The sequence below is a fragment of the Malania oleifera genome, chromosome 13, assembly GCF_029873635.1.
Source record: "Malania oleifera isolate guangnan ecotype guangnan chromosome 13, ASM2987363v1, whole genome shotgun sequence".
NCBI lineage: Eukaryota > Viridiplantae > Streptophyta > Magnoliopsida > Santalales > Ximeniaceae > Malania > Malania oleifera.
In genome coordinates this window covers 12671771-12687300 of record NC_080429.1, presented here as the reverse complement: position 1 = coordinate 12687300, position 15530 = coordinate 12671771, and the positions used below count along the sequence as shown (strand labels likewise).

At 33.5% G+C, this 15530-nt stretch overlaps 1 protein-coding gene and 1 long non-coding RNA gene across 2 annotated transcripts; one reads left to right on the top strand and one right to left on the bottom strand.

The window, feature by feature from the left end:
* Positions 1 to 1401: 1401 nt before the first annotated feature.
* Positions 1402 to 2967, bottom strand: LOC131145476 (heat stress transcription factor B-2a-like). Its single transcript, XM_058094567.1, has 2 exons — positions 2490 to 2967; positions 1402 to 2396 (listed from the first exon to the last, which is right to left on the bottom strand). Exons 1-2 carry the CDS (start codon positions 2742 to 2744, stop codon positions 1674 to 1676), a joined length of 978 nt encoding a protein of 325 aa, XP_057950550.1. The 5' UTR covers positions 2745 to 2967; the 3' UTR covers positions 1402 to 1673.
* LOC131145477 (uncharacterized) lies at positions 2477 to 14649 on the top strand. The gene is made up of 2 exons (XR_009134158.1): positions 2477 to 2943; positions 14431 to 14649. It is a non-coding gene; the product is annotated as an uncharacterized LOC131145477 (long non-coding RNA).
* Positions 14650 to 15530: the final 881 nt, after the last annotated feature.

The window sequence follows — 15530 nt, the reverse complement described above, 5'->3', positions numbered from 1 at the left end:
TTAATAAATCTCAAGAAAGGTTGGTGATATTTTTGAAACTTTTGAAAAAATCAATAAAAATTTTAAAATTTTAGAAGAGATGAATGTATTTTGTCCTTTTTTTTTTTTTTCTTGGAACACAGGATAAACTTGCAAGCATCATTCTCATCAAATTGACGGGTAAAGGAATATGGATGAGAGACAAACAGACCGCCTCTCAATATATAATTCAAGCCCATTGAACCTCTAATGAAAAAATAAAACAAGATAGAATAAAAGTTGGAGAATAAAAATTTTAAAACAAAAAAAACCCCCCAATTGGTGCATAATTTTTTCCTATATTTTTTGCACCCATTAAAACTCTATACACATTTGACAAAGAAATTAGAAGATCATACCCAGACTACAAGTTCATAGACGCCAAAGAGAGAAAATGGTTATTACGTGCGAGCCTTTCCTTCCTCACCAACCAAGGTTGATCTTAAACAATATAAACCAAAGAAATTATAAGACCAATCCATACCATACCCAACCCAGCAGAAAAAAATGTTAACTTTATGAGATCTTTTTTATAGAATAAAATTATGACTGAGACTTCTTTTTAATATTGAACTAATATCTAATCTAAGAAAATTTTAATTAGTGTATTTCAAATATAGCACTCTCTCTTCAATCTATGCTCAAATACGATCAAGAATGTCACTCTTACCCCCCATGTGATTTAGGTGCTAGTGCGGGCTGTGGGAGTGCCTTTCACGAAGTCAAGTATTTAAACTCTCCTGGATTCGTTTCCGCTTTTGAACTCCTGAATATACCCTCCCTTTAGAATTGTGGGGTCAACTTTAAGAGACGCATGATTAGTCACGTGGACCGTAAAACAAACACGTGAAAACACGATGCGTTATCTAAAAAAAAAAAAAAAAAGAATGTCACTCTTGCCTAATTCTTAATGCCATAACTCAATGTTTGGAGAGACGTGGATATTAGGTTTAGACAAAATATAATATGAAATTAAATTAAAATGTATTCAAAATTTAAATTCAAGATCAGCAAAAGTATATTTTATTTCATATTAAATTAAAATTTAAAATTTAAAATTTTTACTTTAATTAGTAAATTTTTAAAGATATTTGTTCTTCTAATGAAGGAACAAAACTCTTCATTTATCACTACACTTTTTTCTCTATCCTTTTGGTTTATTATTTATTCTACCCAAAAAAATAAAGAAGAAAGAAATATATTAAGATTGTTACAATTATAAAATAAGGTGACAGACTATAATTTAAGTTCAATTTTTAGGTCAGGAATATTTAAATGATACTCCTTGCAATGAACATTTTCGATTGATTGATGGTGAAGTTTCTTCATAATAATAATAAAGAAAAAAATCCAAAAAATGCATGCCAAACGGAGAGTCAAAAGTGATGAAAGCGGACAAACTATGCTCTATTAAGATTCTTTAGGTGGGAAAAATCCACTTTTTCCATTTGAAAAAGAAGGGGGAAGAAAGACTAAGAAAGTTCTGAACCCACTTTTCCCAATCCAATCCTCACCCCAACCCAAAACTCAAAAGGCTTCCCGAAGCACGCGACCTAGTTGCCACGTGCCTCTTCCTGCACCCGCCCATTTCGGCACGTGCCTCCCCTTGTACGGACAACCACCATCGGCCGTCGTCCAGTCCCCTCCGACCACCGTCAGTTGCACACCCTCTGATTGGCTCGCTGACACTGCCTCAGCCACGGCGCCTCTTGATTATCGCCGCTCTGGTCGCGACGGTGGCCGTCGTCATCCTCATGATGATGATGACGATGATGCTGATCCAGCGGCTCTTGTTTTACCTCGGCCCCGGGCCGATACAGCCGCAGCTCCGGCTCATGCTCCGCCACCAGAGCCTCGCCTATTTCTCTCGTCCGCTTCACACCAATGGGAACACCGAACAACCGCGCACTAGCCGCCTCCTCCGCGCTCCTCCCGTCGCCGCCCGACTCATCCGGAAACAGCTTCGCTGGCAATAAATCGAGCGCCCTCGCTTCCGGAAAGCCGGTTTCCGGTTGATTGTTTGCGTAATTCGACATCAAACCATAAATATTGCTACAAAGACTCTTCATCTGCGACAATTCTCTGTTGAGCTGCATGTTCTCTTTCCTCAACCGTTCGTTCTCGTCCATCAACTGCGCTGTATTGCCACAACTCGTTTCCCGGCACAAGGCCGGGGGCGAGTTAGATGACATGACTTGCTCTTCGCCGGAACACCCCGGGGACACTGACGATGGCGTAACAGGAATCGCCCCCACCGTCACCGCCGGAGAACCTGACGAGATTTTCCGACGCTTTATGTCGCATAACAAACGCTTCTCGCCTCTCCTAAAGCACTCGTTCGCGAACTCCCACCGATCAGGTACTACCTTCCGAAATCCCTAAAAATTCGTTCCGAAAAAAAAGGAAATTTCTCAAACCATTTTCGTAATAATTACATAAAAAAATTTAAAATCATCAGCGAGCAGACGTACATATGTGTTCAATTGTCGAACGAAGCTGGAGAAATTGTTGTGCTTGAAACATTTAGGAAGCAAATCCCTGGCAAAAACCGTAGGATTCCACACGACGAACGTAGATCCGTCGTCGTTCCACGAGATCACGTCGTCCACTGTGCTATCGTCCACCAGCTGATAAGTTTTGGTCAAGAATGGAGTCGGGAGAGACCTCTGCAAGTCACCTGCCGGCGACGCCGGCTCCCCGTTCTGCTCCGTCGGCGTCGGGCCCATCGCCGGAGCTCCTAAAGCAGAAAGACAAAGCAGATCCGTTCGCGCGCGAGAGAGAGAGAGAGAGAAGAATGGGAGTTCTAGAAGGTTCGGATTGAAGATTTGAAGGATGAGGATGGAGAAGAGAGAGAAAGAGAGGGACGGTGGAGAATTGGAGGAAGGAAGCCCACATGTGAGAGAGAAGTAGGGAAAGAACGCGAAGGTACGTTACGTCTTTTCCAGAAGCTTCACTCTTTTTGTGCGTGCTTTTTTATTTCCCATTCTGCGTTACACCTGTCAACTCCTTAGAGGGTGGAGTGCCTTTAGATTTTTTAAAGATGGTAGAATCGGTTGCACCGGATTGAATTGCATTAATGACTTATGACGCAGCTAAATTAAACCCTTGTTTAGTAAACTAAATTCTACTCACTTCCTCAATTCCATTTTCTAGAATTTGTAATTTTGAAACTCCATTTAATTGGGCTGCAACTTGAATTTTTTTTAGAAAATCTACTTACTTCCTAAATTCCATTAATTGCTTAAGAAACTAAGATTTTGGTATTATTTTCTATTTTTTATTTTTATTTTTTACAATGAAAAGCTATATTAAAAAAACACATTTAGCTATACTGTCAGATTTTCGTTTATATTATTGATTTTCAGCTCTTCTTCGAAAAAATTAAAACAACACGTTACAAGAACTTTTAATATCTAAAAATAGTTTTTTAAATTAAACTATTTATTTTATATACTTTTAAATTAAAATTAAATGATCATATAAATTTAAATATATAAAATAAAGCTAATTATAAAATACTTTTTATTATTTTTCAACTGTCATGTTCAATAAAATTTTTATTGTAAAACAAATTTTAAAATAGAACAATTAAATAAAATAATTATAATAAATTTTGTCTTTCTTATAGTAATTTTTTAATGTGTATTATTTGTAATTTTGTTATCTTAATCATATTTTTATAATATCATTTGATTTAAATATGAAAATGAGTATTTTTAAATTAAGTCTTTAATTTGTATTAGTTTTATAAATATAGACTAAACATGTTACTAATTTCAAGTTTTCAATTTCTATTTCTAGTTTTCAGATTTTGTTTGTGGTTTCATTTTTCTAATTTTTCATAGTAATATCAAATGGTCCCTAAGGCTTTAAAATGTTGACCAATTTTATTTGTTATGAAAAATATTGGAGAGGAGTTTTAAGATAATTTTTTAGGAAAGAAATATCTAATGATTATATAAATGTTATTTGATAAAATATTAGTGATAAGTATGTTTGGTTTGCTCAACAAATATCTAAAATTAGGTTCTAAGACGTATAATGTTAAATTTTGAAATTAGTGGTTTTAAGATGAATAGAAATAGGAGTATCTTTCCCTTATTAAGATATTATTTCATAAGTGTTTTTACACCTAGATATGTATTGACCTAATTTTCAGAGTTAGGTGATGTTCAAAACTTATCTTAAAATAAAAAATTGTAGTTGAAGATAGATTGGTAAAATTAGCTTTGCATTCAATTAAATTTAATAAATTTTTAGTTAAATTTTTAATTAAATCATTGAATAATTAATTTGACTTTTTCAAAAATAATTATTTAATTTTCACATTAAAAATACCATTCATACCCAAAAAACATATATCAATATATGTTGTACTATTGTAAAGATATCTTATTAAAAATAAGTTAAGAGACATTCAAAAATCTTTTTCGAGGTTTCAAAAATATCACAGACCTCTTCTAAAATTTGTTTAAAAGAAACATATTTCTTTTAAAAAAAAACTTGTCTTTCTACAAAATTTAAGAGGAAGTTTGTGTCTTTTTTGACAAATTTTATAGGAGGTTCCTAGAATTCTTAAAATCTAATGAGTTTTTTTTACATTTTTTAAATTTAAGGGGAGGTTATTATCTTTTTGCTAAATCTCATAGAAAGTAAATGTCCTTTGTCCTTAAAAATAACATAAAATTTTAATTATTTTGCTATACGTAAAATAGAATATTATAATATAATGATACTATTGATTGAATCAAATTTATGCATAGTCAAAATACAATATGAGTTATGAGAAATGGTTAAGAAACATCTCTTAAGAGATACTTTCAATAATAGTTAACGTTTATATGGAAAGTGTTAAGCTCGAATTTCAAGAAGAGTGAAAAAGTATACAAGTTCGGAGACGGACTAAGCTATGTTGCATATCTTATACAAAAATTTGCATAGAATTATTATTTTTATTAGAAGTTAATTTTAAGGCTGCCATTAACTTTGATAATTTTATTTTAGAGCGTTACATTGACCTTGAGTCCTACTAGGTGGAGTTGATTATATGAATTCTTTTTCGTCAATTTATATAATGATGGATTATTTTTTTTTAATAAATTTAGAGATATTAAATTCTTGCTCACTATTTCCTTCCAAGTTATTTTAGGTTTATCCTTACCCCTTCTACTGTTCACACAGTAATTAACTCACTTTTCCTCATTGGTACATTATATGACCTACGCTGCAAGCGTCCATACCATCTGAGTCATCCCTTCATCATCTTATCTTCTATAGGCGCTACTATAAAAATTTGTGACATCTCAATTTAACATAAAACATAATTAAAAAAAAAAGGAATTATCATGTTAATTAACAATTTTTTAATAAATTTTTATGTAAATTATATATCAAAATCTTTTAACAATTTTAATCCTTCCATTCTCAAATGCCCATGTAATTATTTGAACTGTATTAATATCGTACATAGCTTTTACAAATATTAAGAAGATTTGAGTATAGACATCTAGTCATCATCCACTACTATATATCTGCACTAGCTTTTCTAAGTAAATAAATAAATAAAAAAAATCTTTTTTGGAGTTGCGTGTAGCGAGTGCATATCCATTGAGAAGATATATTTTGGCAGGTAATTAAATTTTGTAGATTATCCTCACTTAGTTTGTAGGAGATAATGAATTAATTAATAGTGGATAGTAATCTGCCGTTATATATTAATCTGACCTCATATCACATTAATTTGTTTTCTTGGAGTTCATGAAATTAAGGTTGGCTTCTAATTAATTACTTATATTTTATGTTTCATTTTTCAATTTTATTTTATTTTATTTTTATTTTTAATTTTTTTTAATTACATAAGAACTCTAGCTATCAACAAACCCTTCGGATCCTCTGGTGCGACACTAAACCTACGGATCAACGTCCTCCCCCTAAATTTCATTGATCAGATTAAGTTCAGAATGCGGACACGATTTCAGTACATCAGTCGGATGTTCGGAATTTTAAATTTTATTTGCATGCGTGTTTGGTGGGAAAGAAAAAAAGAATGTGACTAGAAACTACATATATATACATATATATATATATATATATATATATATTTCCTATTTGGTAAAAGATGAAAAGTTAATGCTCCATTTGGTTCTAGAAAATATTTTTTATTTTTTACTGTAATTTTTAATAAATTTACAGAAAATTAGTTAATTTTTATTTTGAGAATATTTAAATAAAATAAATGAATAATAATAAATATTTTTTTTTATAGTATTTGCTTGTGAAAATAATTTTATTTATACCTTTAGGTTTTTGAATAGTTAAAAAAATATCATTTTACTTTCCAATTTTTTAGATTTATATACAAATGATGCAAAACATTTTTTATTATTTTTAAAATTTTTTTACTCTACAAATGGAAGCATGGGATTTAGATCTTAGACTTTAATTAGTTAGATTATGTATAGAGTTTCTTATAAATTAATACAGACCTAAATGTAAGTCTTAAAATTCATGATTCTAAATATTATTTTTTATAAAATTTTAAAAATTGAAAAATAAGTTGTCTTTTTTACAATAATTATTTTAAACTGTAAAATAAAAAAATTTAAAAATATTTTGCACATTTAAACAAACTCTTTTGTTTCTAAATTTTTAATACAAATCTTGAAATTTTTTAAAAATAATCTAAAATTTATATAATTCTTTGGAAAATTTAAATTTTTTATATAAAAATTATTTTTCAAAAAAACCAAATGGACCTTCAGGTTTGTTTGACTGTAAAAATAATTACTTTTAGTTTTACAAATAATTGCAAAATCACACTAGCTTCGATTTTTCAACATATATATACAAAATATGAAAATAACAAAAAAAATTTAAAATATGAAAATTAGGAGGCATTTTTTTAAAAATAAATTTTAAGAATTTGAAAGAAATTTTCTTTCCATAACTGAATAGATAAAGGGCATAGAATGAAAAAACAAATTAACCATAAGTGCAGCCTATTATTTTGTTAGTATTTAATTTGAATAATAATTAATTTGAGATATTAATGTTGGAGGTTTGGGGTTTAAATACCAAGAAGGTTGGTTGGATACAGGTGAAAGATGGGTTGCATCTTATTTTGTGGTTCAAGCTTAGTGTGTGGAGGGTGAACATCTAAATGACAAAAAAAAAGGTGACAAGATAATAGTCAAGACCAAATTTTTAATGTGTAAAATACTCAATTGAATTCATCTATTCATTTCTTAACTAATAAACCCTCAGATGTATTGGAAATTAAGTTGTGGGATTTGTTCTACTTTGAAAAATTAAGTGGAGTACGGGTGGCTAATATATATGAATGGGTTCAAGACTTAATAGCTTAAACTTTTGAATCTAGTTGGTATTAATTCATATATATTGTTAAAAATTTTACTTGCGAGTTTGTCCCATATTAAAAAAATTGTGATCCTTATAAAATGGTTGGATCAAAGATCCAATGGACGTAAACTTTTAGGTCAAATTGGTGATCACTTGTGTATCAAGCCTACTTATGAACTTATTTGATATTAACTTTAGGTGAGTGGCATTTTAGAAAAAGTCAAAGTGTGAGCTAATTTTTCTAAATTACGAACAGTTTGAAGACCAAGTGTGTGACTGAAACCAATAAGGATCATCTAGGTTTGGAAGATGGATCCGCATAGGGTCCAGACATGGGAGGTATGAATGGTTCAGAGGCACGTGAAATGCAATCCAAGGCGATTTCCGTTCAAGGGGGAGTAGTTGAAACTTACAAGTGAGCGGGAGATTGTTGAAAATTCCACTTGTGAGTTTGTTTCACATTGAAAAATTTGAGTGGATGATGGGTTTTTATATACATGGTTGGGTTCAAAACCCAATAGACTTAAGCTTTTGGATCAAGTTGGTGCTTACTCATGTGTATCAAGTCTACCTATGGACTCCTTCGGTGCTAATATAAATCAAACTTGAATGGAGACTTTTCGATTATAATAAGTGATATTAAAGCCGATGGCTTGTGACTCCAAGTTAAAAAGAAGAAGTCATAAATTAAGATTTAAAGTGCAATCCGAGGCGTTTCCGTTTAAGGGGAAGTAGTTAGAACTTACAAGTGAGGGAGAGATTATTGAAAATTCCACTTATGAGTTTGTTTCACATTAAAAAAATTGATTGGATGATGAGTGCTTATATACATAGTTGGACCCAAGATCCAATAAATTTAAACTTTTAGGTCAAGTTGGTGTCACTCATGCGTATCAAGCCTACCCATAAACTCCTTCGGTGCTAATATATATCAAACTTGAATAGAGACTTTTCGATTATAATAAGTGACGTAAGTTGATGATTTGTGACTCCAAGTTAAAAAAAAAAAAGTCATAAATTAAGATTTAAAGTGCTAATCGTTGTAGGGCTAAGGTATTACTAAGGTTAATAAGGATAATCTCGATTGAGTATATGGATTTAAGTTGTGAGAGGTAAGAATTGATTCGAACACATATGGAATGCAATTCGAGACATATAACTTAAATTCTTGAGTCAAGTTGGTACTCACGTATGTATATTGAGTCTAGATGTAAATTTTCCCAATTCCAATTCTAACAAAATGCATGTCTCTTAGAACTTGGGACACATCCTAAGGAGGTCTTAATTGCGAATTCTAAGATGGATAGAAAAGGATGCAAAATAGGAGCAAGATGAACTACCCCAACAATATACACATTTATGGGACCTATATGTTGAAAGACTCGAATTTCAGTATCGAGAGAATAAATTTATTAGATTAGGTTGACTAAACACTTTAGATTTTAAGTAATCAATCAAATTCCCAAAATGAAAAATTGTCCAAAATGAAAGGATTTGACTAGTTAATTAGTCAAAATGTGACTTGGTTAGATGCTGTTAATAATTTCTTAGAAAAGAGTGTGAGAATTAAAAAAAAGACTTCATGCATACAAGTAAGATTTGAAGCCATCAATTTTAAAATGGAAGATTCATAGATTCGAGTTGGTCATGAATCTCAATAATTAATATAAGTTCATAATTAGATCAGTAGTAATGAGTTATAAATCTTAAATGCATAAATGTGACAAAGAGTTTCCTTTTTTAGATTGGCTTAGCCACTCAAAGTGCATTCTTTTTCTTTTCTGGTTTCTATCTTCCTTATTATCTTAAATTATATATAAAAAATTACCCGAGTTGTTACATTCTATACACCAAAAGCTAACTAACCACATTTTTATGAATTTTGAGGACGAAATTCTTTTCAGGAGGGAGAATGTAACAACTTAGGAAATTTTAAATAATTTAAGATAATAAGGAAGATAGAAAGGGAAGGAAGAATAAGTTCAAAAGGTGGCAGCAAACATTCGTTGACTAATAGACTGGTCTCGTCGACGAAAGTTCTTCTTAGCTGGTCGACAAGGGTACATGTCTTGTTGACGAGGAATTACCGAGAGGGGTTCTTTGCATGACTGAAATTCATCAACGAGTTGGCTGTCTCGTCGACGAATTGTGTACTAGGACTCGTCGACGAATCGACATGTCTCGTTGACGAATCCTTGAGTATAAATAGTGGATTTCTTTCATTCCAGCGCGAATTTCTGCATGTTTCCCTTCTCTATCTAAAGCCTTTGGCCATACCACCTTCTCTCTTCGTTTCCAGACCAGATTTAGCTCGATTTGACGATCAGAAGCTACCACGAGACTCCTAGCAAGATTCTCTTCAATATAGGCGGAATGGATCTTTGATTTGAGTAGTTTGGGAAACATCCCAAAACCAAGGTAAGTGAACTATTTTGGAATTTCTTTCACAAATATTGTCCTTTGGAGCTTAGGAAGTACTATAGGAGTATTATACTAAGATTTAATGAACTTGGAATTTTGGATTCCAAGGTCTCTTTTTGTTATTTTTGGGTCGAATTTCAAGGAGCAAGTAAGGGGAACTATTTTATAATGGCCTTTTTATAATTTTAAACGACTAGTTTTGCATATGAAATTATATATATACAGGTATAATTTTCTAAACCTTGCTGGTATTGAAAATGTTGTTTTTAGATAGATAAATTATATTGGGAAAAATCGTGTAGTTGAAACCATTTTTTGATAATTAAATGATTGTGATTAATGTGGAATGAGGAATTATTGAGAATGTGAATGTTGTTGATTGTGAAATTCTGGCTGATTGAATATGCTGAGGTTGGGTATATTGTGGTGAAATCTTGGATATGTTGAATGTTTGGTTACTGTTGATTTGGATTGTGGTTCATGTAAATTACGATATAACGTTGGCAGTGGTATGGGGATGTTGTTATATCGTACTTGATATAACCGTCATATAACGTTGGCAGTGGTATGAGGAGATCGTTATATGGACGCTTATATTGGGAGGTAAACATTGGCAGTGGTATAAGGAGGTTGTTTACCTATTTACCATGAACGGAGTGTTGTTTTGTATGTTGTGTGGTTTGATTAGTCCTGTGTGGACATTTATGCTGTGTGGTTTGATTAATCCTGTGTCGACCAGTCCTGTGTGGACATATATACTATGTTTGATCCTGTGTGGATTGGTTGCGTTATGTTACTTGTGTGGAGTTCTGTGAAATGAATGTGGTCAGCAGTGTGTGATTTTAATTAACTAAGTATTTTGGGTAAATTTGATTACTCCACCCGAGAGCTTGCTGAGGAAGGCGAGTACTCTGGTAATTATTTTTCTATACCAGAGTAGAGGGAAGCCACTTGTATGGGCGGGTGATCTTCCCTATTCTCGGTGAATTTACCTGGATACATAACTCGAGGGCTTACTAATAAAGGTGAGTGCCCTAGTGTTAGCACTAGAGTAGAGGGAATCTACTTGTATGGGCGGATAGACTTCCCTATTCTCAAAAAAAATAAAATAAAATAAAATATGGACGGTTATGAGTATGTGAATGGATGATAAAGACATTGACTTTGTGTGATTATGGGCATGATATCTGGGCTACTTGTGAACTGTGTGTACACTTTGGATGGATACTTTAATTGTATAATAAACACTTCAATCACACACTATTATAAACTATTTCTTCCTTACTGAGAGGTGTCTCATCCTGTTAAATGTTAAATCTTTCCAGGTTATCCAGGTGATCGAGCTTAGATAGCTCAAAGGCGGGGTAGTTTGTGAGTGAAACTGAAACAGTTATGTTTTAGTTTTTATGTTTCTTTATATTTTTTTTCTAGGTTGTAATATGGTAAATATGGATACCTGGTATAAGTTTGTTGATGTGTAAATATAGAACTCTGGTATATTATGTTTTAGGTTATTTTTATTATTTTTTGGCTGTGTGAATGATATTAGAGACGCGTGTCGGTCTCTAAACACTCCGGGCCCCACGTGGCGGGTCCGAGGCATTACACACAACATATTTCTCATTTAACATTTTCTAGGCATCATATACTCCAAACCAACAATAAAACCCTAAAATACCCTACTTAGCCTAGTTTTGGAGTGGTGGGTATTTGGGAGAATTTGGTATGGATATTGTAATCTCCTGAGATAGTATATGTAACCACAATATTCTTCCACCATAAGTGAGGGTATTTAATAAATTTGGGAATGGACTGCTATGTGGGTGGCCGTCGGGTCTTCCTAGAGTCAAACCAGCAGATCAGTGATAATTTAGGGGATGTAATGGAAACCAATTAGTAAATTTTGAGAATGAAATTTTTATAAAGGGAGAAGATTGTAGAAACTCAAACCCGAAAAATAAGGAAATAAATAAATAAAAATAGGAAGAGAAAATTTTAAAAAGGCAAGTAGCAGTTCGTTGACGAATCATCTGTTTTCTTCGACAAAGAACCTTCTGCGATTCGTCGACAAAGTTCAAGCGTCATCGACGAAGAGATATCGAGAGGAAATTTTAGGCATACGATTCGTCGACGAACCTCTTCTTTTGTCGACGAATGTCCTTCTACGGTTCATCGACAAAGGCGCTATTTCGTCGACGAATTGTGCCGAGTCAACAACTTATAAATACATTTTTTGTTTGCTTCTTCATTAAGAAATCAATTTTTTTTTCCTCTCTCTAACCTGTGCCCCACTCCCTCTTCTCTTCGATTTCTTGCCATTTGTCACCTACTTTGACGATGGGAAGTTACCACGAGGATCTAGGGGTGTTTCACTATAAGTCTAGAGGAGTGAATTTTCGAACGGGGATTTCCAAGAACATTTCCAAAACTAGGGTAACTAGGGTATTTTAGGGTTTTATTGTTGGTTTGGAGTATATAAGGCCTAGGAAATGCAAAATGAGATATATGTTGTGAGTTGAGTTGATTAATTTGGGGAAAATGTACTTTCAGGGTTTTGATCTTTGAATGCCGCAGGGTGGGGATGGGCTCCCAGTAAGTCAGGTAAGGGGATCATATTATGTCAGTTAATTTTGAAATATGGAGCGATTAAATTGCATATATGATTTTCTGAACAAATCGGATATATAAAAGGGTGGTTTTGATTGTTATATGTTTTGGGGAAAATTTACGTGGTTGGTTTGAAATCTCCTATTTTCTATAAAATAAATAGTTTAAGTTAAATAAAACCCTGAAGATGTTCAGACCCTATTTTTAGAAATTTATATTTTCCCCCGTCAATTTATTTATTTATGATCTATCAGATAAAAATTGTGTGGTGTGAGAATAGTTTTTAAATGGTATATATATGAGCATAATGTTTTCATTGATAATATACAGATTTAATATGACGGCCAGGGCCGAGATTTAATATGACGGCCGAAGGCCGAGGTTTGATGTAATGGCTGGGGGCTGAGTGTAGAGACCCAAACCTGTATAAGCAGGATTTGTCGACGAGGGATCACATTCGTCGATGAAGTCCTTCAGAGTCTCGTTGACGAAATTCAAAGTCTCGTTGACGAGAGAATGCCGAGGGGTTTTGAGAGGTTCTCGCGAAATCCTCGTCGACAAAATTCAAGACCTCGTCGACGATTTGTGTGGTGGATTCGTCGACGAAGACGCCGCCTCGTCGACGAATTGGACCGGGTCAAAGGCCCTATAAATATCCCATTTGAGTTGCTTAGGAGCTAAGTTTCTCTAGGATTCTTCTTGTTCGTCGTCCGTTTCCAAAAATGGAGGGTATTGCATGGATCAGAAGAGAAAACTCTACAAGTTTAGCGGATAGGATCGTCGTTTCGGAGATTTTCGGATCTTTCCCAAAAATCGAGGTAGGGATCTGATCTTAGTTTTGATTGAATATTTGGATAGCAGTAGAAAACATAGTAAGGTTATGTTTTGTGGTTTTAGGTTTTCGGGATCTCGGGTTGTCCATTTGGATTGTGTTTGTACGAAGTTTCGTTTCAAGTATAAGGTAAGGGGAATTTGATTACCACAATATTTTTGGAAAACTAAACCGCTAAAATGTTCGTCTATGTTATTATGTATGATTTAACTACTTAATTGCTAAATTCTATCGAGTAGAAATGCCAATTTTATGATTTTACGATTTTTGGTAAAAATGAGGCTTTCGGCGTATGATCTCCAAACTTTATAAAAAATCATTTATTTGCATTTATATTATAGTAGAAGATGCTCGAATCCTTTACTTATTCGTTTAAATGATGTTTACTTGATTTCTATGATTTAGCGGGTTTTTGGATTAAACTTGTGTGATATATGTTGAAATGGAAATGAATGGATTTTCTATACTATTAATATAGAATATGGGAACGAAGTTCCAATTTGTTATACTGGGAATGTGATAAACGGAGGCCGGTGATACATCGAACTGAATCATTAAACAAAGAGGGGTAAACTGAGTGGAAAGGCGCCGGTTTGAACCCAATGTGATTATCTGAATTTATGAAAAATACTGGAATTGTATAGGTTACTGTTTTACTATAAATTGTATATATGATACTGGAACCACAGCTTGTGACCAAAAGAGGTTGAAAGAAACATCAATAAAAGGGGTTGAAAAATACTCCAGTTCGGGGGTTGAAATAAACTCCTAGGGCTAGGTACCGATGCTGACAGTGCAATCCATACATGTGTAAAATCAGTATGGGTATATTAGATGGTCGACCTGTGAGGAGTTAGTAAGCTGCTGGTAAAAATAAATTAGGGGGCGGTTGGATCATAAAGATGCTCGGTTTTGTCTGCATGAATAGGACACTGTCCGAGGCAATCAGTGCATAACCCGTGCCATGGGGTAAATAGGAAAACTGTCATACCAAGCTGGAGTTGTTCTAATAGTCATATGCATGATTTAAATACTTTATGTGCAAATAAATGTTATATGATACAGTATTATAAACAAATGTTTTGAATGCATGAGTTCTTATTAAAATATGCATGTATGCAGTCACACACTGTTGTAACTCCTTCTTCCTTACTGAGAGGTGTCTCACCCTATCCTACAACCTTTGTTTTCAGGTCCATCAGTGTGTCGGTCCTGGTAGCTAAAGGGACTGGGGAGATTATTTTTGGTCAGCTTACATAAGCATTTGAATCTTGTATTAAACCTAGATGGAATTCCTTTTTGGAGGGTTGTAACAACAAGATGTATTCTAAGTCCGAATTTATGCAAATTTATGGATGTATTAGTAAACTCTAGTATAAATCTAGTAGAAATCCCAATGGATGTTTATGTTTTTCCGCGACATTTACATCGTGATTATGTATGATTTATACCCGTATGTCCCTATTTAGGGCGGGTTGTTTCCATATCTTGAACAATTTGATATGAGTGAGTGACACCTGGGTCCATATAAAGGGCCGTGTCGTTACACTGAGAGTTATTAAATGATAGATTTTATATGAAATGAGATATAATAAATTTTTATTATGTAAATTGCCATATATGATTCTAGAACCCTGTGGATAAGAAATGTGATATAGTGAGCATGGTACTGAGCTATATGTTGGCAGGGAGTGCAATCACACTGGGATGAGAGTGTGATGATGGATAAACAATTTGGTAACCTAGGCCACAGTACTACTTCGAGGTTTCTGCTGAGGGGGCCCCATTTGAGGTAGTTTTGGATGACCATAGGTAGGCACGATCGTACTTACTACCTTTTTTGGCCTAGCTATGGTCGGCGGGTCAAGAGTTGAGTCCACCCTTCAGGCCACACAATCCGTCATGAGGGGGGGGGGGGGAAGCATGTCGTATGAGTATATGATAGCATGACAATGCTAATACAAGAGTATAGGTTGTATCTTTTACACATATATGAGCAAATTTACTATAAAATGGGTTATATTGAACCAACAGTTTATTATTCGAAAAGTATGTATTTTCAAATATACTGATTAGTATAGTTATAAAATGTCATTTCATAAACAATTAAATAATGGAAATCTTATATTCATGAGAACTCATGTTAGCCACACACTAATATTAATATAATTTGTCTTATTGAGAAGTGTCCCACCCCATTATACAAATTATATTTCAGGTCCTTCAGGGAACTGTACCTAACTTACCTCGGGGCTAGGATTCAACTCCTAGGAGTGATTGTCAGAACTGGTGA